This window comes from Lytechinus variegatus, chromosome 2 (assembly GCF_018143015.1).
Source record: "Lytechinus variegatus isolate NC3 chromosome 2, Lvar_3.0, whole genome shotgun sequence".
Taxonomy (NCBI): Eukaryota; Metazoa; Echinodermata; class Echinoidea; order Temnopleuroida; family Toxopneustidae; genus Lytechinus; species Lytechinus variegatus.
The window spans coordinates 9,025,794-9,048,932 of NC_054741.1; the positions used below are offsets into that span (position 1 = coordinate 9,025,794).

General features: G+C 37.0%; 2 protein-coding genes across 5 annotated transcripts in view; one reads left to right on the forward strand and one right to left on the reverse strand.

Annotated features, from left to right (window-relative positions):
• Positions 1-1,801: 1,801 nt before the first annotated feature.
• LOC121407245 (transcriptional adapter 1-like) lies at positions 1,802-5,015 on the reverse strand. The gene is made up of 2 exons (XM_041598216.1): positions 4,960-5,015; positions 1,802-3,345 (listed from the first exon to the last, which is right to left on the reverse strand). Exon 2 carries the CDS (start codon positions 3,316-3,318, stop codon positions 2,305-2,307), a length of 1,014 nt encoding a protein of 337 aa, XP_041454150.1. The 5' UTR covers positions 3,319-3,345; positions 4,960-5,015; the 3' UTR covers positions 1,802-2,304.
• Positions 5,016-13,456: 8,441 nt separating this feature from the next.
• Positions 13,457-23,139, forward strand: part of LOC121407246 (D-aspartate oxidase-like) — a 30,624-nt gene continuing 20,941 nt past the window's right edge. For 3 of the 4 annotated variants that reach the window (XM_041598221.1, XM_041598219.1, XM_041598217.1), the window contains exons 1-7: positions 13,468-13,511; positions 18,271-18,468; positions 19,041-19,152; positions 21,114-21,196; positions 21,970-22,035; positions 22,526-22,580; positions 22,854-22,955. In XM_041598221.1, coding sequence (XP_041454155.1) covers positions 18,275-18,468; positions 19,041-19,152; positions 21,114-21,196; positions 21,970-22,035; positions 22,526-22,580; positions 22,854-22,955 — 612 coding nt within the window. In that variant the 5' untranslated portion in view covers positions 13,468-13,511; positions 18,271-18,274. Of the gene's footprint in view, positions 13,512-18,270; positions 18,469-19,040; positions 19,153-21,113; positions 21,197-21,969; positions 22,036-22,525; positions 22,581-22,853; positions 22,956-23,139 lie in introns of all 4 variants that reach the window. The other variant, XM_041598220.1, reaches the window with a different exon arrangement.

The window sequence follows — 23,139 nt, forward strand, 5'->3', positions numbered from 1 at the left end:
ATTTTATTATGAAAACTGCATTATTCCATGCAGGTACATATGAATACTGCTTACATGCATGTTAAATTACCTATTCCTAAGAAGGAACTCACCATAATTTACACTACTACACAATTACATACAGGGATGTCTATTTGCATGGATCAATAAATTGAGAAAATCAACTAGAGTTGGCATTTTCCTACATGTACACACCCAATAAAACAGATTTCTTTGGAATAAAAAAAAAATGAACGTTGGAAAGGGAAAACCTAGTTTTTATCTGAGAAATTGCATCTATGAAGGATAAAACAAAACATGTATATGCCATGTATGTACTTCATCAATTCACTGCAATATTACCCAAATTGCTTCCATCTATCAAAGACCTAAAAAATGCATGCACAGGGTGTTGGGAGCGCCCATACCAACAAATTTTCTTTTCAACACCAATGTCTTGAAAGTTTGGACAAATTGCCTTTCTACCCAAGAAGAAAATAAATATTAGTATTTAACTCACTAAAACCAAAAAAGGGAGCTGTTTTTGCCAAACATTTTCGGCCTTATTTAAATGGGGACATAAGACTACATGTACGTACTTGAGTTTGTCATACAAAGAATGTGCATTTCCTGTGCCTCATCTATTCATACTACATTATTGTTGAATTGTATTGTATTTGAATTAAAAATGAATAGTTGGATTTTTTTCATCAGGAGAATATAACTACAAAAGCTGCAAACAGTTGCAGGTTTTCTCTGCATTTTGCAATCTATCACAACATGTATGGAAATTTTTGATATTCATGAACACTGTGAAATTGGATATTTCACTGATTTTCACATTCTGTTACAGAGTGACTATATGTTTTTGTTCCATAAGGGATTACCTGACTTGAGGGAAACAAAATATATCTTCTTACATGATCTTGTTGATATTCTCACTGCAGTTAATAAAAAAAATTATAATGAAGTCATATAAAAGCGTTGTTGTCACTTCCATATTGATCTTTTTTAAATATTTGAAATCAATGTTCATACAATTAGACAGACAAGAGGCAAACCAATATCCTTTACAAATGAAGTCTCAAATTTAAAGCTGACAGACAATAGACATACATGTAGCTGCTACTTCTGAGAATTGAGAGATATCAGGTTAAAATCTACAAAAAAAAAATATGTGTACCTGGAAATAATTTCATTCAGCTAAAATCAGGAGTCAATTACAATCAGAATGAACTCAATTTTTATTCCTTGGGGGTGATTGCCCCCTTCCCCCCCCATTAGTACACCATTCAACATGTGACTCACACACACATACTTGACCAGTGTTAATTCAGCATATCATATAGTTTTACTAGTTTTACTTTCATGAAACAAAAAGTCCAACATCTGCTTTTTAAATAATCGTGAAAGTGATAACTAATCAAACATACATACGTACATTGAACACCCAGGAAGAGGCAACAGAATTACCTTTTCATAAATTATATCAGAATTAGCATTTCATGACATCCAAGATAAGACTGAATCAGCCGTCCCAGGTGATACTGTTCCATAAAGCTGTTCATGTTCATAAAGTTATGAACGACTTTATGCATTCATATGTAAGGTTTGCTACATTGGGATGCAGCATTTAGTAGAAAGGGTCAACGATCATGCATTAAGCCATTTGAAACTTACATGTACAAATGGCTTTATTAAACAAGCACAATAGCGAAGTTCATGCTGAGGGACCAAGTATCTTTTGAAAAATTTCTGGCAAAGATTTGCTTGATGAGCTTCATAGTTACCAGTAATATTGCCTACTCAAAGCATTATTTCGTAGACAAGAGACGTGAAAAATTTCTGGCATGACTTGGCCCTAACCCAAGAAAATACACAAATACAATATAATAGCTGTTGGTGGAGGTGATCAGACATACTTATGATTTCAGAGGCAGTTTGGATGTACATGTAGTTGCCTTTCTGAAAAGAAGCTTTGGAAAGATAAGACAGAGATAGAATGTTATGTTCACACTTCATGTTCATGTAGTCTCAGCGTTTCATTTTCTGAGCATGTGGCGATCCATTCAGGCAGCTATACATGTAACAAGTGACCTGAAAATTTAACTCACTTCTAAATCTGCATTCAAGAGATGTCTTAGGATTACATATTTGTAATATATGGACTCCAGTATCTCACTCCTACATCTCATTCCAGTGATCCCAATCATCCCACTATACAAGTTCAGTGAGACAAAACTGAATTCAAATTTTCACTGAATTCTATATAATCTTTCTAGTTCAAGTTATCTCCAAAACAAAACAATTGTTGGTTGCTCAATGCTACCGTCTGTCCATGGAAAACGGTTTTGCAAGTTGTTGCCTGAATTTCTCATCCTGGTCAAGTTGATATTGATCGGGATGCCAAAGACTACACAGAACCCTTTCTATTGCTAATGAAGAAACAGTATGAGAGGCCAGCAGTCTACCATTGACCAGCATGGCATCCAGTAAATCTTCTAATGTTAGCGTCTTGTTCATGGGGGCCATGCCACCGGTAGCGAGTCTATAAACGGCCTTCTGCTCGACTTCATCCACTCCGAGCTTACTTACGATATTAGAGCTTGGCGAGTCCGTAGAAGACTGGACATCAGCCTTGTTTTCTCTTTCTCTTGCTTGCGGCGTTGTTTCAGTGAAATATTGACCATTGGCATGCTTGAAGCACCCATCCCGGATCTCGTAGGCAGACTGTCTTGAAAGCATTGCACTGATAATACTTTTGAGGGTGTGTTGGATAGCATGGAGGATAAGAGGAACAGTGGAATCTGTGACACCCTCCAGGCCCCATTCCCAGGTCGTCACAAACACTCTTCCATGAAGCATTTCAGCATCTGGTAGGCAAGCTGCCTTGGTACAGAAATCAACTTTATCGTTGGCTACAGGCTTCGACACTTCGATTGGTAGATACTGCATAGGATCACTGGGCATGAAGCGATTCTCAAAAGTGGCTCTCACAACAGCTTTCTTCTTCTTGGTGCTCTTTGTCTTCTTCGCCACTTTGCTTGGTGCTGGAGTTGGTGGCGTAACAGCGGAAGTTGCTCCTTTACCTGCATTGGAGTCTAGGATGAAGTTGGCAGTTTGGCACTTTGTAAAGATAGCAACCATAAACTCATTATGCAGGTGGACATTCCTCTCTGTCAGCAATCGTATGGCTTCATTGTCAAATTCATCTTTGTCTACTTTCTGACGATACCACTGTTTCATCACCATCCAGTAAGCAGGAAGGTTATCACCAAGCGCCTCCTCTAATTTTTTCCTGGCTTGCTTCAGCTCTGCATTCACTGCATTCATTGCCATGGTGTTTTCTTGGCATATCCAATCCCCCTGTATACAGAAAATAAAGAGAGGACTTAACTTGAATTTTTTGGTAAGGCCACTTGTGTTGTTAAGAATTTCTTGTGAAATTTGTGACTTCATGCAACATCGCAGAGCACTTTGTGAGGGTTTATTTTAAATTGGTCTAATGTCAATTCATCCAATCCCCAACTCGTCTACTATTATTTGGTCTATCGTCAGTTCTTCCTTATCCACATAGTCACACTGCCATTTCGTCCGCTCACCATTTTGTCTAATAATCAGTTGGTCCAAAAGTCATTCAGTCCTTATAACATTTGGTCCCATTGGACTCTGTATTAATTGGGCAAAATTAATTAAAGGGGTATAAGACCAACTGGTTATGAGACGAAAAGGTCATATAGGCTGCAGTAAATCTCTAAATGCAGAGAAAACCCACAGCTCTTTGGAATTCTGGGGTAATACTAGCTTTAATTTCGTATTATCATGTAATAATATGAGCATACTTTAAAAATTATGGCACAGGAAATACTATTTTGATTTGCATGATAAATTGAGTGCGTAGCTTTAGCCTTGACCCCTTCTTCATCGCGCATAGAAATCAAGAGGTGTTAGAAAAACACGGCCGGATTTTCATTATAGTGAGGTTCGTAATATTTTCTTTTTGGAATAAGGATCTTTAGAATATTTACCAAAAATTAGTAAAAGATGATGTGCTCAAATATTAAAATTGGCATCTAGTTTTATCATTTGTAAACAAAGTGCATGCCATAGCTTTAGGTCCCCCCATCATATCATTTCCGACATTCCTACAAAATAATATTAATTTCATTTTTAAACAAGAAATCAATAAAAAAAGAAAAAAAATATCATGAAGACGGGGGAAAATTACTGGCTAGATCTACAGAGCTACCAAGTCTCACGCATTATGCGTGAGACTCAAGCATTTTGGACTCTTGTTCATCCCCTCAATTTCGGCCTCAAATCTCTGTCTCACGCAACTAGTATCACAGCCTATCCCCATATACATTGTACACAATGTCTGTGATCTCACTCAGATTCACAGAAAATCTCACGCATAGCTGGTCTTTGAACTTGGCTTCTCTTGATCTACTGCATCTTGTTTTCTTTGTTTTTCACCGAAGCGACAATATGAATATCCATCCATGTCCATCGTAAATTAAAATAGTGATTTGAATGTCATTTTTCTTTAAATTTAATATAATTTGTGACGTGATTCGACCGGTGTGAAACTGCATTAGCGCCCGACGCTCCAGTCCAAGCTACACTAGGCAAGGCGGCCAGGCCTAGTAGTAGTACAGACTATATATAGGCTACAGTACCGGGAGGTATGTCACTATATATTATAAACGGCGCCGTACGGATACGGTAGGCCACCGGTACGGTACGCGTACCGTACGGTACCGTATACGGTACCGATAACTTCTACTTCTATTCTAAATCCAACAGTCTAAGCTCAGCGCAGCGGCATTTCAGTAGAGTATTTAAAAGCCCGGTTCTATCTTTCAAGAAAATAATGTCCCACGAAAATAATACAGAGGACCTGCTTTTACTTCTTAGTCAGGAAATCAATGGCAAAAATAATCATTCTAACAGAAATACGGTAAATATAGAATACTTTACCAGAGAAACTGACAGTCAGTCAATGCAGTTTACGTACAATCATACCTGGTACCGTATAGTGTATGTAATATTGCCAATCGAAAATGGAAATAAAGTACCGGTAACTTCCACTGGCACTGCCACACTTTTTTGTGGGTTAATGCCCAGGGTACCGTAGCCCTAGATAGGAACCCACCCCGGCCCACATCCCCCCCAAAAAAAACAACAACTAAGATTAATTAATTAAGAATAAAAGAAAGAAAGAAAGAAATGAATAGATAGATAGATAGATAGATAAATAGATAGAGAGAGAGAGAGAGAGATAGACGGACGGACGGACGGACAGACAGACAGACAGACAGATAGATAGATAGATATAGATAGATATATAGATAGATAGATATATAGATAGATGAATAAATAGATAAACAAACACATAAAAAAATAATAACAATAATGAACTAAATGTATATAGAAAGAGACACAATTAACATAACAAAATTATAAAACATATTAAATAATAATCATAATACCAACATGCTTATAGTGCATATCACTGCCAAAAGCGTCCTTATGCGCTTCATTGGATATTATTACCCTGGCTTATTTATTGCCGAAGGAAATGATGCCATGGCTGGGATTCGAACCCACGACCCTCTGTTTCAAAGTTCGAAGACTAATCCCCTGGGCCACAACGCTCCACATTATATGATGACTAAATTTTGACCACATTACATGATGACTAGCTATATTTTGCTTGGTATTTGCAAAACCAAATTGATATAGTAAACCAATCTTTTGTCAGAATTATTTATTTCTTATCAACTTGCTCTTGAATTTCTTTGAAAAGCAGATCTTCATGATTAAAAGCGTAAAAGCGTATCATTCAGGACAGGAGAGGTGGTGACTCATCTTTCCTGTGAACTTTTTTTTTTACCTTTTTTCACTGAAACTGAAAGATAATGACTCACTGTTTCAATAATCAAATTACGTACCCCGGCCCCCCCCCCAAAAAAAGAAAGCAAATTAATAAAGCAGCAACTGCATGAAAATATAAGCCCCCAGTGGCCAATTTGTCTTTATGTGCGCCAGTTTAATTGGACGGTGACTGAAAGTTGTTTTGCCAAGTTCCCACCGCGCGGGAGATGATCAACAAAACAATTTACAGAATCAGATACATTTAGTCCACTGAACGAAAGTCTGCAGGGTCGGGCAAAAGAAGGGGCAAAGTGCATTTTTCATCCCCCATGCACCCGGCCACCCCCCCCCCAAAAAAAAGAGGGGAGCTAGAAAAAAGAAAAAAACACGATAATCTTATAATGTTCACCTAGTTCGAAACAGCTTGGCATATATTGCACATGCAGCACAGGGCGGGGTGGCGATCCTCGTGGGGGCGGCAGGGCAATGCCCCCATTTTTTTAATCTAAAAAAAGGTGCCCCTGTTTACCCAATTAAGAAAAAAAATTCCCCTTAAATGTGTTCATCAAGCATGCTAAGAAAACTAAGCGTAAAAGCTATTGTATCTTGCAAAGATCCCCTCTTTCATTTTTTTTTATTTCCCTTTCCCCTGTTTTTGTTTAATCTCCTGTATCCCTTTCCCTTATTCTCCCTTTTCCTGATTTGCAGGGCCGGGGCATTCATCCCGCCCACTAGATCCGCCACGTATGAAATAAATTTGCCGACAGACTACTCGTGGTGCCCTAAATTTGGTTTCACCCATTATGGAATTATTTCCCCCGATCAGCCGCTCAAAATTGATTTTTGTTTGTTTCTTTGAGGGGGTAGACCTAAAGCAGTGTAAGCCCTAGCTATGTGAGATATTTTTTTTTTTAGATTTTATGTATTTTGTCCTGAAAATGGAACATTCTGGGCAATGTTTGTGATCCTGCACGAGATGCAACCGCGAGTAGAAAGTTTCGATGCCGGAACCCCATGCATTTAGTCGATTTGACATTTTCCGAACCTAGAAATGTTCTTTCCGATGAAGTTTTTTTCTTGATTCGTGTTCCTATGGGGTCCTAGAACAAATTCAGCTTGGTTGCCAAAAGTTGCCGTTTGGGCAATTTTGCTAATTTGCATAAATCCAAAATGGCCGCCAGATGCCATCTTGAAAACCTAACTTTTGAACCCCTGTCCACAAAATGATGAGTAATGACTCGTTTTAGGGGTTTAGAGATGTGTAGAACCGATTTCTGTAAGCATTTTTGCAATATAAGGTCATCTTTAGGTCAAATCCAAGATGGCCGCCATATGCCATCTTGAAAAATTGACTTTTGTTCCCCTTGCCCCAGAATGACGAGTAATACCTCTATTGAGGGGTTTTGGGGTGTGCAGAATCCATTTCTGCTTTCTATTTTGCAATATAATGTCATCTTCAGGTCAAATCCAAGATGGCCGCCATATGACGCCATCTTGAAATATCAATTGTTGAACCCTTTGCCCCAGAATCATGAATAATAACTCTATATTCATGAGTCATTAGGTATGTTGATTCAATTCATGTAGTTATTTTGCACAAAAGATAATCTTCAGATCAAATCCAAGATGGCCGCCAACCGCCATCTTGAAAAATTACTGTCCGAGGCTTATACGTGTTAGAACTAATGTAAAGGGATTTCAGTAAGAATACTAATACTAATTAGAATGAATCCTCTTTAGGTTTGGGCTATCCATTTCGAGTGTATTTTTTTAAGGTCCATTCATACCTTTGTACTGAAGAGGCTTTTAGGGTCTTATTTCAATTTGAAAGTGTTTTATCAATATTATTTTTCTAAATCAATGTGTCCAATGATTGGTAGGCATCAGTTCGCCTTAAAAGACGATGGTGTAGCGCTAGGCCTTACATTTTCGAGAGTGACTATAGAGCTCCACTCTAGAGTGGCAGTCTCTAGAGCAAATTTTTACAGATGAAGGAGGATGGCGCTGAGACACGTTTATATAGAGATGCTGCCCTAGCCTTCCTCCTAGGCCTTTGGTCTGCCAATTTAGCATTCCGATTATTTTCTGACGTCTTGACCCCTGTACTTAGTAGCTCTCCATAGAATGGATGGCGACTATCATCTACACCTTCATAAGTGTTAGCGTCTGTGCCGGCAAGTTTTATGTCATATTTGCATGTGTCTTTAAAACGGAGGTGTGATCTATCGATGGGGTGAGACCAATCACACAGCTTACCTTACCTTGGCGAATCCAAGAAGGGATTCGCCAAGGTTTCATGCGGCAAACATGCCCCAACCACCTGAGGTGCCTTTGACTAAGGAGCGAGAATAAGCTTTTGATGCCAGCACGTACGCTGAAGGGCCTCTGTATTTTTCAATTTGTCCTGACATTTAACGTGCAGCTGACATGGAAGGTGTTTAGCCACTTTTCTTGGTCGGCGTACGTTTTCCAGGACTTACTTCCGTGCAGGAGCTTGGCCATGACTGTGACAGATTTTACAATCCTGATGCTTATATGCTTGTCCTGTGAAAGGGGACAAGAGACATATAGTCGGTCCAAGGTAGGTGAGGAGTCCACCATAACCAGACGAGTGTGTGCTGTTGATATACATATCTGGAGGACAGTCGGTGTCTTGAGTCTATCAGGATTTCTGACTGTCTCAAAGTCTGATGGATGGTCCAAACCCCTTACATGCACAAGACAGGCAGCTGTTATGTATGACTAGGTCTTGTACTCCCACTTCTTGAGAGGCAGGGGCGACATCGTTTCCGTAAAACATTTCACGAATGAGAACAATCCTGACCGTGGAACAGTCTTGGGGAGCCTATCTTCTGCAGGAGGCTAAAGAGTGCACTCCTGCTGACCAAGTCAATGGCTCTTGTCAGGAGGAAAAGTCCAATATTAATTATAAAGGAAGTTAATAATCAAATCAATTGTTTTGAAAGCAAATATGGAGAAATCACTTTTTAATTCAAATAATACTTTAAAGTCATTTCACGGGAAAAGTATGGTTGCACAGAAATAAAAGAAAGGGATCAAAACTCCCGAAATCATAGCCCAAACCTTGAATGGTTTAATTCTAAAGTAAGCGGTTAATGACGAAATCTATCAACCATCTGACCATCTTAGACATGACTTGACCTCGAACTAAAAATGGAGTGATTAAAAGAAATGAATCATTCTCACTGAAATCCCCTTACATGAGCTCCAATACATAACAACAACCTTATTAGGGACAGCACTTCTTCAAGGTTCAATAGTCTCGGAAGTAGGTTTTTTTTTCTTAATATGGCGTTTTAGTGGTCATGTTGGATTATTTTGACCTGGAGATGATCCTACATTGCAAAATTATGAACAGAAATTGAATAAACATACCAAATAACTCACGAAAAGAGGGATTATTCATGATTCTGGGACAAAAACTTGAGAATTAATAAAAGAAATTAGTATCTTACTGAAATCCCTTTACATTAGTTCTAACACCTCTCAGCCTCGGAAAGTAATTTTTCAGGATGGCGGTTGGCGGCCATCTTGGATTTGATCTGAAGATTATCCTTTGTGCAAAATAACTACATGAATTGAATCAACATACCTAATGATGAATAGAGTTATTATGCATGATTCTGGGGCAAATTAGGGTTCAAAAGTTAATATTTCAAGATGGTGTCATATGGCGGCCATCTTGGATTTGACCTGAAGATGACATTATATTGCAAAATAGAAAGCAGAAATGGATTCTGCACACCCCAAAACCCCTATGTAGAGGTATTACTCGTCATTCTTGGGCAAGGGGAACAAAAGTCAATTTTTCAAGATGGCATATGGCGGCCATCTTGGATTTGACCTGAAGATGACCTTATATTGCAAAAATCATTACAGAAATCAGTTCTACACATCTCTAAACCCCTAAAACGAGTCATTACTCATCATTTTGTGGACAGGGGTTCAAAAGTTAGGTTTTCAAGATGGCATCTGGCGGCCATTTTGGATTTATGCAAATTAGCAAAATTGCCCAAACGGCAACTTTTGGCAACCAAGCTGAATTTGTTCTAGGACCCCATAGGAACACGAATCAAGAAAAAAACTTCATCGGAAAGAACATTTCTAGGTTGGTGTATTGAGCCTATGAGACTGTCAAATCGACTAATTCTACAGTACGGTATATAGCCAGATCGAAAAGGGACCTGCAGTTACAGCCCATATAGTGGAAAGTGGGGTGAAACTGATTACCTAACTTTGGCTCGTCATATCGCTGTCATATAAAAAGTTTCAAAGTTTGGGGCAACGCGCAGGATAGGATTGGGTAAAACCTACAAAGGCCCTTTTTCATTTTCTTCTGATCCCAATTAATAGTTTTCTTGAAAATGGAGCTCAGAGAATTTTTGAGTGAAGGTCCGTTTTACCTCATTGGCTTGGTAATTGGGACCCAGGTATATACAGACCACTTTGCATGATCCGTATCACCGTCCTGGATTTCAAAACTTCCTCGTTGATCTCCGTGAATAATCTCTAGGCATTGTACAAAAAGGTCATTCACTCAAATTGCTATATGCACTGCATTGTGCAATTGATATTTTCAGTGGCGTACCGTGGGTCACGGCATGGGGGGGGGGGGGGGCGGGGGCCGCGGGGCAGCAGAAAAAACTTGAGTCAATATAGTGAGCGCGCGAATCGCACTCAGTTGCCAGGTATACTGACCTCATAGAGGCATGTACATTGCCATTAAACGGATATTTTATCTCCAGGCGCGGATCCAGGAGGGGGCCGAGCCGGCCCCGGCCCCCCTATTTTTTGACAACCTGCAGAAAAAGTGTACTCTTTAACTTGATAGAAACTACGAAAAACAGATAGAAAAGTAAGAAAGAGGTATTATAACCATGATATGTAATACATGCAGCCTCGTAACGGCCGGCCCGACCCCGAAAGGAAACAAGAAAATGGTGAGGGGAAGAATCGGAGAATAGACTTTATATAAAAAAAAATTCGCTCGCGCTTCGCGCTCGCATTGCCTGTGTAATGAATCCCATTTAAGAGGGTTAAATGACACTTAATATATCCAGTTCTTATATCAATTTGCTCACAATGTTTTAGCTCGCACATCAAGCTTTTATTATTTTGTTTGATTTACACAAATTGTTATATCAAAGTTTTCAGGCTTGCGCTGCGCGGTCGCATTGTTTGATTTGTGAGATACCTATCCTCTTTGGAAATTCTTTCAAAAAATTGTCAAAATGCTCCTTTATCTGTTTATCATGTCAGTATATAAAAAAAAATAAGCTCGTGCTTCGCGCTCGCATTTAATTGTTTGAGACACACAGCTTGTTCTTTATTTAAATAAAAACGCGCTTAGACTGTCCAGTTTTCAGGTCGGAATATCAAAAATTTTGAGCTCGCACTCATTATTTAATTGGTGATACTTGTATCCTCTTCATTAATCACTAAAAACAGTCCTAATTGAGTCCCTTTTCACGTTACTATAATAAAATTTCAGCTCGCGCTTCGCGCTCGCATTGTTTACTTGGATACTTATCTTTGTTCATGATTATAAAAACTGCTCAGAATCTTCAGCTCTAAGGACATAAAATATCAAAGAATTTTAGCTCGCGCTTCGCGCTCGCAATATTTATTAAAACCACATGAGATACCTTATCTTGTTTATAACAATAACAACTAACATATACTTAAAACTTCAGTCTTTTTATAGGACTACCCCCTGAACAACCAACAAAAAAATCAGATTATAGCGGCCAATCGAGAAAAAAATTATTTTTCGGCCCCCCTATTGGCGAAAGCTGGATCTGCCCCTGATCTCACTTATCAAATAATGCGATCGCGAAGCGCGAGCTGAAATTTTTTTATATTCAGCTATATCTAAACACATAAAACACTTTTTGAAGTCATAATGGTATCATGATTTTCATATGCGCATCTTACAATATAATATTGCGAGGAACTGAAAATTAAGAAAATTCAGAACTGAAGAGGGGCATTCTAAGGCATGTTTGAATGAATTCACTAAGACCATCCGTGTTTCACTATATAACGAAATGATACGAGCGCAAAGCGCCAGCTGAAAATTTCTGATATTCAGATCAGAAAAGGGGGCATTTTATGGACTGCTTTTAGGAATTCAAGAGCAGACATATCCCCGTACTAATCCACTATAATGCGAACTTAAGCACGGACAGGAAATGTTTTATATTAAGACCTTAAAATGTGGCAATCTCTATAAGTAGTCATGAAAAAGAAGCATATGTCACTACATAAAACAAGTAACTCGAAGTGTGAGAAATTGCTCGAAAACGGGAGGTTACAACAGGATTATATGTATCGTTAAACAAACAATGCGAGCACCAGGAACAATAAAGACATATAGGCCCTGAGAAAGTTATATTTTTCATAATGTTATGAAAAAAATGTTTCTTAATAGTATTATAATATAATATATTTTAACATTATGAACAATAATTCTTCTTTCGCACTAAACTTAATTTCTCTTCCTTTCTCCTTTTCTCCGTTTTTTTGCCAGCCCGATGGGGGGGGGGGGGGCACGTGCCCCCTCCGTAGTTTCGCCACTGAATATTGCTTTTCGTATCAACAATTTTCTAAAAAAATAACGAGGCCTAGTCATCGTCTTGATCAGGTTTCGTTGTCAGATTTCATCACGGGTTCTTTGCCCAATTTATGAATGCAACATAAATTTTAACTTTGTTATAGAAATATTATAACACAATCAAAATACGAGCGCGCAGCGCTATAGATGATACGTTTTGACAACTGAGACCTGAAAAGGGATAGGCCAAACTTTTAGAAACTTTTATACGAAAAGGATAGGTCCCGGGGAAATCAAACTAATGCATGCGATCGAGCGCGCAGCGTGAGCTAAAAATGTTGATCCTATCCATAAAGCGGACGTTTCATACAAAGCACTTTTTAAAAATTAGTTTGTAAATCAAACAAATGGGGAAACAAGACAATGTCAAAATCTAGCACTGAATTAGTTCTTAAAATTAATTTTGTGCTAGATTTTGACAAGGTCAAATTTTTTGCTCTCTCTTTCGCTCCCAAGTGTCCCATTCATAAATTTAAGACTTGTTATATCAACAAATACACAGTTTTTGTAGCAAGTTTACTATCAGCCAATCAAAATAGTTGAAGGATTTCAGTCAGTGGCTTTTAAATGTTATTGCAAATTTGTATACGAGTTTTATAAAACGGCTCTGGTGAGAAAATGTTTGCCCGATCTATCGGTTTACTGAGGACTCCTTTCATGGTACCACTGATCATCGAGAGGATACAAGAGTTGAAACATATATTTTCATGGCCCTGCATGCATGCATGGGTTGGGAGCAAAAAAAAAGCTGAATATTTGCTCGATAGGAGTAATAACTTTTGGGGGAGGGGGTGGCTTGTCATTTTTTTCTGAACAAACCCCAAGCACCCCTTATCAAAAAATCGTTCCCCCTGTCCCTGTATGAGTATTTTAAACCTATTTTAACAAAATAATTTGATCTTTATACCGTCAGCATTCCATACAAATTAAATACCAATCAGCTGACCAGATTTTAGGAACGTTTAATGTACTCGCTCGTACTCGTCCGTCGAAAAATCATCGAAATTAAGGTAAATTCCAGGTGAGTTTCATACCTGCAGGTTTTATAGAAGAAAAATCAAATTTTAGGAGTTACTTAAAAAATATTTTCAATATTCTAATTTACCTCAGTCATACAAAAAATTGGTACCAATTGGCAATTTAGGTCGATAGAGATCTACCTTACTTTTTCTACGCGCTACGCCGCGCCGGTAGTCTGACATTGCCAACGCCGAGCTCTCCCGCCAGCGCGCCGCCAATGCCGCCCCCGCAAGACAAGTCAAGCAGGAGCCCGAGCTCAAGACAAGGCGGAGTCGAACCAAATGCATGAACAACAACATGAAAACTTGAAAAGAAAGGATCTCACTCTTTGCTTGCACTAGGACCGTATGTTATGTCAACAATTTCATATGGTATGTTGATGTTGTGTCTTGTTAAAAATAAAATTGATATTTAAATTCATTTGCAGCTCTGCCTCGGCTCAGTTTAGTTGTTGAAATAATGATAATTTATATAATTAGCATTAGAGAGTCGAGTAGATCTGTAGTCATTTTGTTTTGTATACATGCAGCATTTATGTAGTTAAGTATTAAAGAGAGTGCATGAGTAGTGATGAAGGTGGATGATTTGAACCTAGCTCTGGAAGGGTGTGTGTGTGTGTCAGATCAGGTGACCAGATTTCACAAAATGACACACGGGACAATCGACAAAGCATGCTGCACGAGCGGATAAGATCTACCGAGCCAGAAAGATCAACACAAGGTGGTTTCAAACCGCCTCGATCACAAGAATCCCCGTTAAATTACGAGAACTTTTTTAGGCTGAAAAATACCTGTTAATTATTCCTGCATTCACACCGCCCTGAAACATACCCTTCGGGATAAGTTCCTGAAGTTACGAGCATGCGCAGTATGGTCTGATAAGCAGGCAAGGCACGAGATTCAAAATCACTAGCCCAGCAGCCACCCACAGCTCCGGCGCCCAACGACACGCTGGGCTAAAAGTTCCCGTAATTTGCTTTCACATCGCCAAAATACCTGCGACCTTGGAAAAATCCCCGCGAAAGTTCTCGTAATTTCGCCAAGTACCTACTATTTAGCGGGTATTTTCTTTCGGGGAGATTACGCGTAGTTTGCTTTCACATTACCAAAATACCTGGTATTTTCTGATCGGGGTAAATTTCCCGATCAGAGAATACCTGGAACTGGCGAACTTCGAGGTGGTCTGAAACCACCTACAGAAGGTGACACAGAATTAGACTTGTGAAAAAAATGAAAAGAATTGGAAGGGACGGTGAACAAAAGAATGAAGGAGAGAAAGAAGCGACGAAAGAAAGAGATGAATTGAGAAGAAAGAAAGAATATTAAGGGGAAAATGAAGGAAAGAAGAAAAAATTATAAAGAAAGAATAAAAGGATGAAAGAAAGAATAAAGGAGAGAAAATAGGTTTCCATCATTCTTTGAAATGAATATACATGTAGAAAGAAAGAATAAGAAAGTAAGGGAAGATGAATAAATATGTGAAAGAAAAAACAAAGGAGAGAAAGGGAAAAAGAAAATAATAAAAAAGGAGGAGGAAAGAAACAAAAATGTTTCCTTCATTTCTTTGAAACTATAAAGAAACAAAGAAGAAAACAGGAAGGAAAGAAGAAAGGGAGGGAGGGAAAAAAAGAAAGAAAAGGGCAAAAATTAGAAGGAAAAAATGAAAGAAAGGGATTAAAGAGAGGGAGGAAAGAATGAAGGGAGGAGAGTATGAAAAAAGAAGAAAATAATGGAAGGAGAGAAAGAACCAAAAGAAACAGAGGAAGGGAGAAGGAAGCAAAGAAAAGATTAAGGAAAGATAGAATGAAGGAAATAAAAGTAAATTTAAAAAAAGGAGGAAAGTAAGAAAAATGAACAGAGAGAAAGGATCGGGAAAGAAGATAGGAAATAAAGATAGATGGAACAAAAAGGGCAAGCAGGAAGGATAGAAGGATGAAAAAGAAGGATAGAAAAGAAAGAAAAAGGAAAAGAGTTTAAACTTCAAGCAAACAAAAAATCCAATCATCTAACAAAAATCATAATAATATTGATATTCATTTTTTTAAGATACTTTTGAAATTTTAAAAAATTGAAATGTTTTAGAAATGAATAAAATATCAAAGTGAAGCATTGTCAAACTTGAAATTAGATGAAACATCACGGCCTCATACGTGCAGGCATCTCTCCGATCCCATTTCAAGTTCGCATGGATCACAACAAAGACTCAAAATGAAAGTGGAAACAACTAGATCTAGTTATGAAAACTCAATAACTTGTTCCTTGGATTACGATCTCCAAATCAGTAATCTTAGAATCCATAATACAATCATAAAAATTTCTTTCCGATTTTGTGATTATTTTGGTGGAAAAACTGTTAATCATGTGAGATTGTTTGCACCATTGAGAATCTGCTACAATCCTACAAGTGAAGCTAGTAGCTTGCCACACACAGGCAGGAGGCCATTTCATTTGCAATGTATTGGGTTAGCAAGAAAATCACTGCAGAACCTCGCAAAAGTTTACATTTTTCAATTTTATTGTTGTCTCTGTTTCGTCTTCTCTTGGTAATTGGATGAAAATTCATCACTTTATGTATGTTTTGTTGAATATTCTAAAATATGGAACAAATAGGCATCCTGGAAAGGGTTTGTCGGGAGGCCGGGACAAAGGAGCAAAATACGGGACGATCCCAGGAAATATGGGACGTCTGGTAACCCTGGTGTGTGTGTGCACCTGTGAGATGCATGAGAGTGAGTTTGCATATGTGAGAGTGGAGGGCTGATTCTATATGCATAGAACATTTGTTCATTTTAAGTGAGCAAATGTGTAAAAACTTTTTTTTTTTAATATTGATTGTAATAATTTTTATTAGAATAATTATTATTTACAAACTAAATATTATCTATGAATTGTTTTTCAAAACGGCATTTCGTAACATCGCTAATAGAAGCTACATCATATTTCATATAATGATAAACAAAAGAAATGGTGAGTGGATGATGTCATAAGTTGCCTCATTTGCATACTGACCAGGATGTGCGTATAACTGTTTTGTGAAATTGAGCAAATGTCATAACTTTCTGGTGGACTTGTCCTTTAAAGGAAAAAGAAATGAAATGTGTTTATAGAAATCAAATTAAATCAAATTATTTATTTCCACAATAATGTAAAAAACATTACAAATATGTATAGAATAGGAAACAAACATAATTGAAAAAGGAAAGTAAACCGAGTTGATCAAAAGTAATACAAAGAAATGTACATTACTGTGGGGGAGCCAAAGAAGACAAAATAAGTCTTAAAATCAGGCACCCAACATAAAATAAACAGATAAGTGCTTTCAAAATAGACATTTCTTTAACAATATATAACATGTGAATATGGCTCTCATTTATAATTTTCAAAAAAATAGTTAAGAAAAATCAACACATACATAAAAAAATGAAATAGCGTTACGTGTGGGAAATAGAATTAGAATGATAACTTAAGTAATGACATAAACAATACAAAAAGAAAAGAAAAGATAAGTTTGATAAAGAATAAACCAAACCACATACAGAGCTTTCTTGCGTGTAATGTATAGAAAACACTTGAACATTGTATTATAGGTTGAATATGTACATACATGCATCACATATCTTGGACATACATGTATGTCTCAAAAAATTGTATTTGATATACGCTTTTATCATGACTGCAATTAAAAGAGGTTTTCAACATCTCTTTTCATGAAGAAATATTCATCAGGTGTCAAAAAAAGGCATTGGGCGGAAATGATGTTAAAGCCTGTGTATAGCTTTGGTAAAGGGTCAATAATTTGATTGATAATCGAATATCATCTAATATGACAGTCTTACTGAAGCGTAGAGACCGTTAGATATTTTTCCGACTGCACTTCTCTGAAAAAATTTCAAATATTCAAATCTTGGATATATAGCGCCCTCTCTCGGCGATGCTTGTTTTAAATTTAAAAAATGGGCATTCAAGCACTTATCTTATAAATTTAGTGATTAGATATCCAAAAGTTACAGACAAAGAACATATATCTTGAAAGTTTCAGCCTATTCCATGATTTGGAATAGGATTTAATTGAAAGACAAAAACACACAGATATTTTAATTTGATCGGGTGACCCGATCAAGTTAAATTTCCATGTAAAATCGCAAAATTTATCCTGTAAAACACATTTTCATTTCATATCCTCCACATCATAACTGTTATAGGGCATATCCATTCATATTAGCTAGCAATGAATTGGAATAGTGATAGGTGCATTTTGGTGGATTTACCAAAACTATACACAAGCTTTAATCTACATTGGTTGACCTCAACCTCTGGTGTACGCAATAAAACTATCAGCTCGAATTCAGTTGACTTGCTGTGATTATGAGACTTGTTTTTAAAATATTATGATGCGCAGAAAAGGACATTTTATGAATTTGAAATAATTCCTCTTCCTGCCTAGCCTATCTGATATGCGCCGGGCTATAGTGGGCAAGTTACTGGTCGTGCGGGCTGCGCCCTCGCCTGTCAGTAGTTTGCCCACTAGCCCGACGCATATCAGATAAGCTACTTCCTGCCCAAAGGGTGGAAGCAAACACGTTTGATCAAATTTTGAGTAAAGAAAAAAGAATTTGTATCAAATCTCCACTTGCTATTATTACCATAGTTATCACATTGGATTTATCGATTCCATGTTCAATATTTTTTTTTATTGCTTCATCTTTTGCATAATTGCATTTCTTTTGTTGTTGAAATATTAATGTCTCTCCTATCACATAGCACTATGAAGAATGTGAGAGTAGGCGTTATTGGTGCTGGTATTATTGGGGTGTCCACGGCATATAATGTACAGTTGTTATGTCCCAATGCCGAAGTGTCAATAATTGCTGCAGAGTTTTCACCAAACACAACATCTGATGGTGCAGCAGGTTTCATTCAGCCTTATCTTGCTCCTGGCACACCAAAAGAAGACATACAGTGAGTCTTTGGAATCTTATCTGAGAGGTCCTACCCTTATTATGTATTGTAAATGAGTCTTGGATACATCAAATCTAAAAATATATTCAGTTTGTCTTTTACATTGGTAATATATGAAAACATTTCCTCATGATGACTGAAGAACCACTTGGGTCCGAGTGAGTTTTAAACTTTAACTTTCAATGGACTAGTTCCTACAAACATCCTAAAGTTATTGATTTCATGTAGTGAAAGCAAAGCCTTTATGAATTATTTTGGCTTTATCACATCTAGGTAATTTTGGCCTGACATTCAAGTATCAATTCTTGGAAGTATGTACCTGGGCATTAAAAATTTGCAGACAAAAATGACAATGAGACTCTGGATTAATTGTTAATTTCCCTGGGGACTATACAAAATGTAAAAGTTGGTGGTCGGGAATTATTATATGTTATCGTTTATTTTTATTGATTGTTTTTTGACAAAATTTATGTCATGAATTTTATGTTGTAATTCTTTTAAGAGTAAAAAAATAGTTAAACTTGAACTGAAACTGCTGTAGCATGATCCAAACAAATGATATTGTTATACAGGAGATGGTTTAAATCAACATGGATGCACCTTACCAAGATCATCAAATCTGCTGATGCTGGAAAGGCTGGGGTACATTTTACATCAGGCTACAATGTCTTTAAGAAATTTGAGGTATGACCATGACTACGTAGCTACTTACAGGGGCTGTGGCATGGTTTTCAAAGTGGGTTGGCTGAGCCAAAAGTGGGGGGGGGGGCTGGGATGTCACTAATGGGATGTCATATTTTCTTCCCAGTTAAGGAACCGGGGTAAGATAGAGTTACAGAACATAGGTCTTCCATTTTATACTGGCTTTTCTTTTCCCCCTCATTTCCTTTTTTTCACGTAGTCTTGTCCTAACAAAGTTTGGTGGAGACCTACATGTAGTAATCAATTTTCCCGTTGGTCTGTTACAAATATGTTAGTTTTTGTTCAAATTTATTCTTATTTCTTTATTTCTACATCAATTGTATTTACCCTTGGTATATGATAACTTGTGAGATGGTAGTTATGAATGCAATAGACAGAATATTTAATCTTTCACCTCAAGGAGTATTCTGTCCATTACATGAATGGAAAAAACCCCATTATACAGTGCGTATCAAAAAAAAGTTTACACTTTGAAAAAGACCTGGGAAATTAAAAATATACAAAATGAGGGTAATTTTTTCACATATAATCTTGGGTTTGGGTCTCATATATCCAATGAAAGTAAAAGTTTTGACAGAATGTTACACTTGAGTGAGCACTGTCCAGTTTTGTAAAGCTCGCAGAAATCTGTTTGCGCAGAAATGCTCGTTTTCACGCAGTGTCAAGGGGAAAGGGCGAAATCAAACTTACCCTGCGATACATTTTTCCTACATTTCCCTTGCACTTTTAGTCAATTAAGATAAAGCAGATACATTCAGGCATTTTTAATCAAATTTACCACCCAAATTGAAATGTCAACACTTAGTAAGCACAACTTTTACCCTTAGTGTGCCAGCTGGATCTGAGGACATAACTGAATCTGAACAAAAGTTTACATCAGATATCTCCAGCACCTTTTCACTAGGTTTTTATTATTTAAAGTGGGTTGACATTTAATTTTTCATTGAAGACTTGTTTCTCCACACTTTTCCCAAGCTTGTCAATGATTAACAAAATGAAAATCAAGCCTAATTCATTTTATGTATATCACAGCTTAGTGTAAATCAAATATCGTCTTGATGGCCTTGGTGTGTGGGGGAGTGGGGCGGGGCGCAATGCACTCTTTGAAGTGTATTGGGCAAGGAAACAAGTTAAAAGAGGTCAAAGATATCTTCAAATAAATTTTACTTGCTAAATTCTACGTGTTCTTCATGATAAAGGTTTACTTTTATTCGCATAGCTATTTCAAAGTTCTGCGCAAATCATTTTTCACTAACTTTTCAAAAGTAAGTGGTGCTCACTCAAGCGGAAATATTTTTCGATAGTTATATCGTCATTTGCTTAAATGGATCTGTACCAACGTTAAAATGTGGAAAAATCTTCAGGATATTACAATTGTATAATTTTACAGGATTTTTTCAAAGTGTAAACTTTTTTTTGATACGCACTGTATATATGAAACCTAAGATTAGATCCCTATCATTTGACATTTAGGAATTTGGATGTAAAAGTGCATGTACCTGAGCGTGCGTGGTCTGTTTATTTTCACATATACAACATGCTGCAAATGAAAGTGTTTCTTACATGTACATTGTACTAATGCTGTTGGTTCTGGAGAGGGGATGACGTCTTTGTAAAATGGGCTGAATGATAAATATCAAACAACCAATCAAATGACAAGGATCTGTGTACATGTCATAGAATATCAAATGATTTGCAAATGATACACAAACACAAGTTCATTGTATGTGCAAACACAGGTTGAGGCTGTGTTCAAACTATTGCATAAAGATTTTTGATAAATAGGCCAAGTGAAATGTTTCCTTAAGTATATTGATGAATTGATTAGAAATTATGTGTAGTTTACTCTTCAATTTTATCTAAACTTTCATCCCTTTCCATGTCCAAGACCTCTACCATATTTGAAAAAGATTTTTTTTTTTCCATTTTTTTTTCTCTTGCAGCCTGACCCTGAATGGAAAGATGAGGTACTTGGATTCAGGCATGCAACTCAATATGAACTCAATGATTTATTTCCATCGTTTAAGTAAGTTAAAATGATTAGCAAATAAACAGAAAACTAACGAACATAATTTTAGCTTTGATTTGTTAGTTACATGTATATGAGTGCTTTTTATAAGTTTGTGTACTTCAATTATATGACCACAAATCTCTATAATAAGGAACTTGCAGTAAAGAGGGTATTCCCCTTTTTTGAAGGAGATATGATGCTTCAGTTTGAGAAAAACATAAGACATGCACATTATGTTTAATACTTTCTTCCTTGTTCTCTTTTTACTTTCCTCTTCTGTTTTCCCCCTCTCTATTTACAGTTTTCTCTTTTTGTTGCATTTTTTTGTTGGGGACTGGTAATCGTCCATACTGCCTGTCACTTTTCAAAAAATTTTTTTTTTTACACAGACATACATGTACTTAAAAAAATAGAATTGAGCTTTTCCAACATTGTTTGTTATGATGGAAAATTGAATTGTAATTTGATGATCTTGCACAATTAATTTACAATGTGTAATGGCGGGCGCGTCGTGGTCTAGTGGTTCTGACTCTCGCCTTTCAGAGGGTTGTGGGTTCTAATCCTAACCATGGCATGTTTTCCTTCAGCAAGAAATTTATCCGCACTGTGCTGCACTCGACCCAGTAGAGGTGAATGGGTACCTGGCAGGATTAATTCCTTGCATGCACTGAGTGCCGGTGATGGTAGCTCGAGCTACAGCCGGGGTAATAATAGCAGCGCTTTGTATCCTCAGGCTATTATTATTATTAATGTGTATTTGGTTTTGTTTATTTTTTATTTCAAATCAGGCATGGATGGTTCTTCACTTCTTTGATTTGTGAGAGTGAGAGATATATCCCATTCCTAACTGAAAAGTAAGTATTCCTATCCATCATTTTCTACAATTTTACATTTACTTGAAGGAAATTAGCTGCTTTAATAAGAAATCATGTTTAAGTATCATTTAAGGACAGAATGCCTGTGGCTTTTTAAAGGGATACTCCAGGCTGGAAGTAATATGATTTTAACAGATCTGGGTGATGTGACATCATCAGCCCACGGTATGAGAATTAATGTCAGCATGCATGTAACTGTTTTTAAAAAATATTGCTACATTACATGTTTTTGATCAATAAGTCTGGAGAAGGTCATAAATAAGCAATTCAGCATTTACTTTGATGTCAGGTGAAGGCTTTTAGGCCCTACAATATGAGACAAAAATTAGTATTTTCTTTTTGACATCTGTGAATATATATATTTTCTTAGCTGTGAATGTCCCATGGGATACCACAGAACAGCTTGGATTTGCCCGTTTTCATTTTAGGAAGATATTGAATCAATAGTATCTTTAATTTCTTCACCTAGATTTCTGAAAAATGGAGGAAAACTGATCCAGAGGAGGGTTAATAATTTTGCAGAGGTGAGTAATATAAAGGGCACCTGACAGGAATTTGATATGCAGATCGTGTAACCAATGCTCTGTCGTAGCCAGAGTAATTCTCCCCATTGCATATAGCTGTACAAATCTGGCCTCCTGTGGCACTACATTTCCGGTTTGAAGGCACGCTTTCTATGATCATGTTTTCTCTTGCATATAAAGGTATTTAACAATTATCATAAACTTCTAATAGAGTATTTTAATTGCTACATGTAAGCAACAAGTATAATTAGTGTTGTTTTTGTCCCTTTACAGCTGGGTGATCAATATGATGTAATAGTCAACTGTACTGGTATTGGAGCCAGATTTCTTGCTAATGATGATTCAGTAGAGCCAGTCAGAGGACAGGTCATGAGGGTATGTCACTGCACCTTCTTAATTTCAGCTTAAAATAAAATTATATCAAACAACTTCAGGTCAAAATTATGCTAGCCTAAAATATAATGTTTTCTGTATAGTTGGATAAAGTATTTTTTTCTTTTAATGACTATGTAAATAAGTTTTTCTGTTAATTTCTTTTTGTTAAATAATTCTAAGTAAG

Coding starts and splice junctions, on each gene's coding strand:
- LOC121407245 (XM_041598216.1), bottom strand. CDS start 3,318: ATGGCAATGAATGCAGTGAATGCAGAGCTGAAGCAAGCCAGGAAAAAA.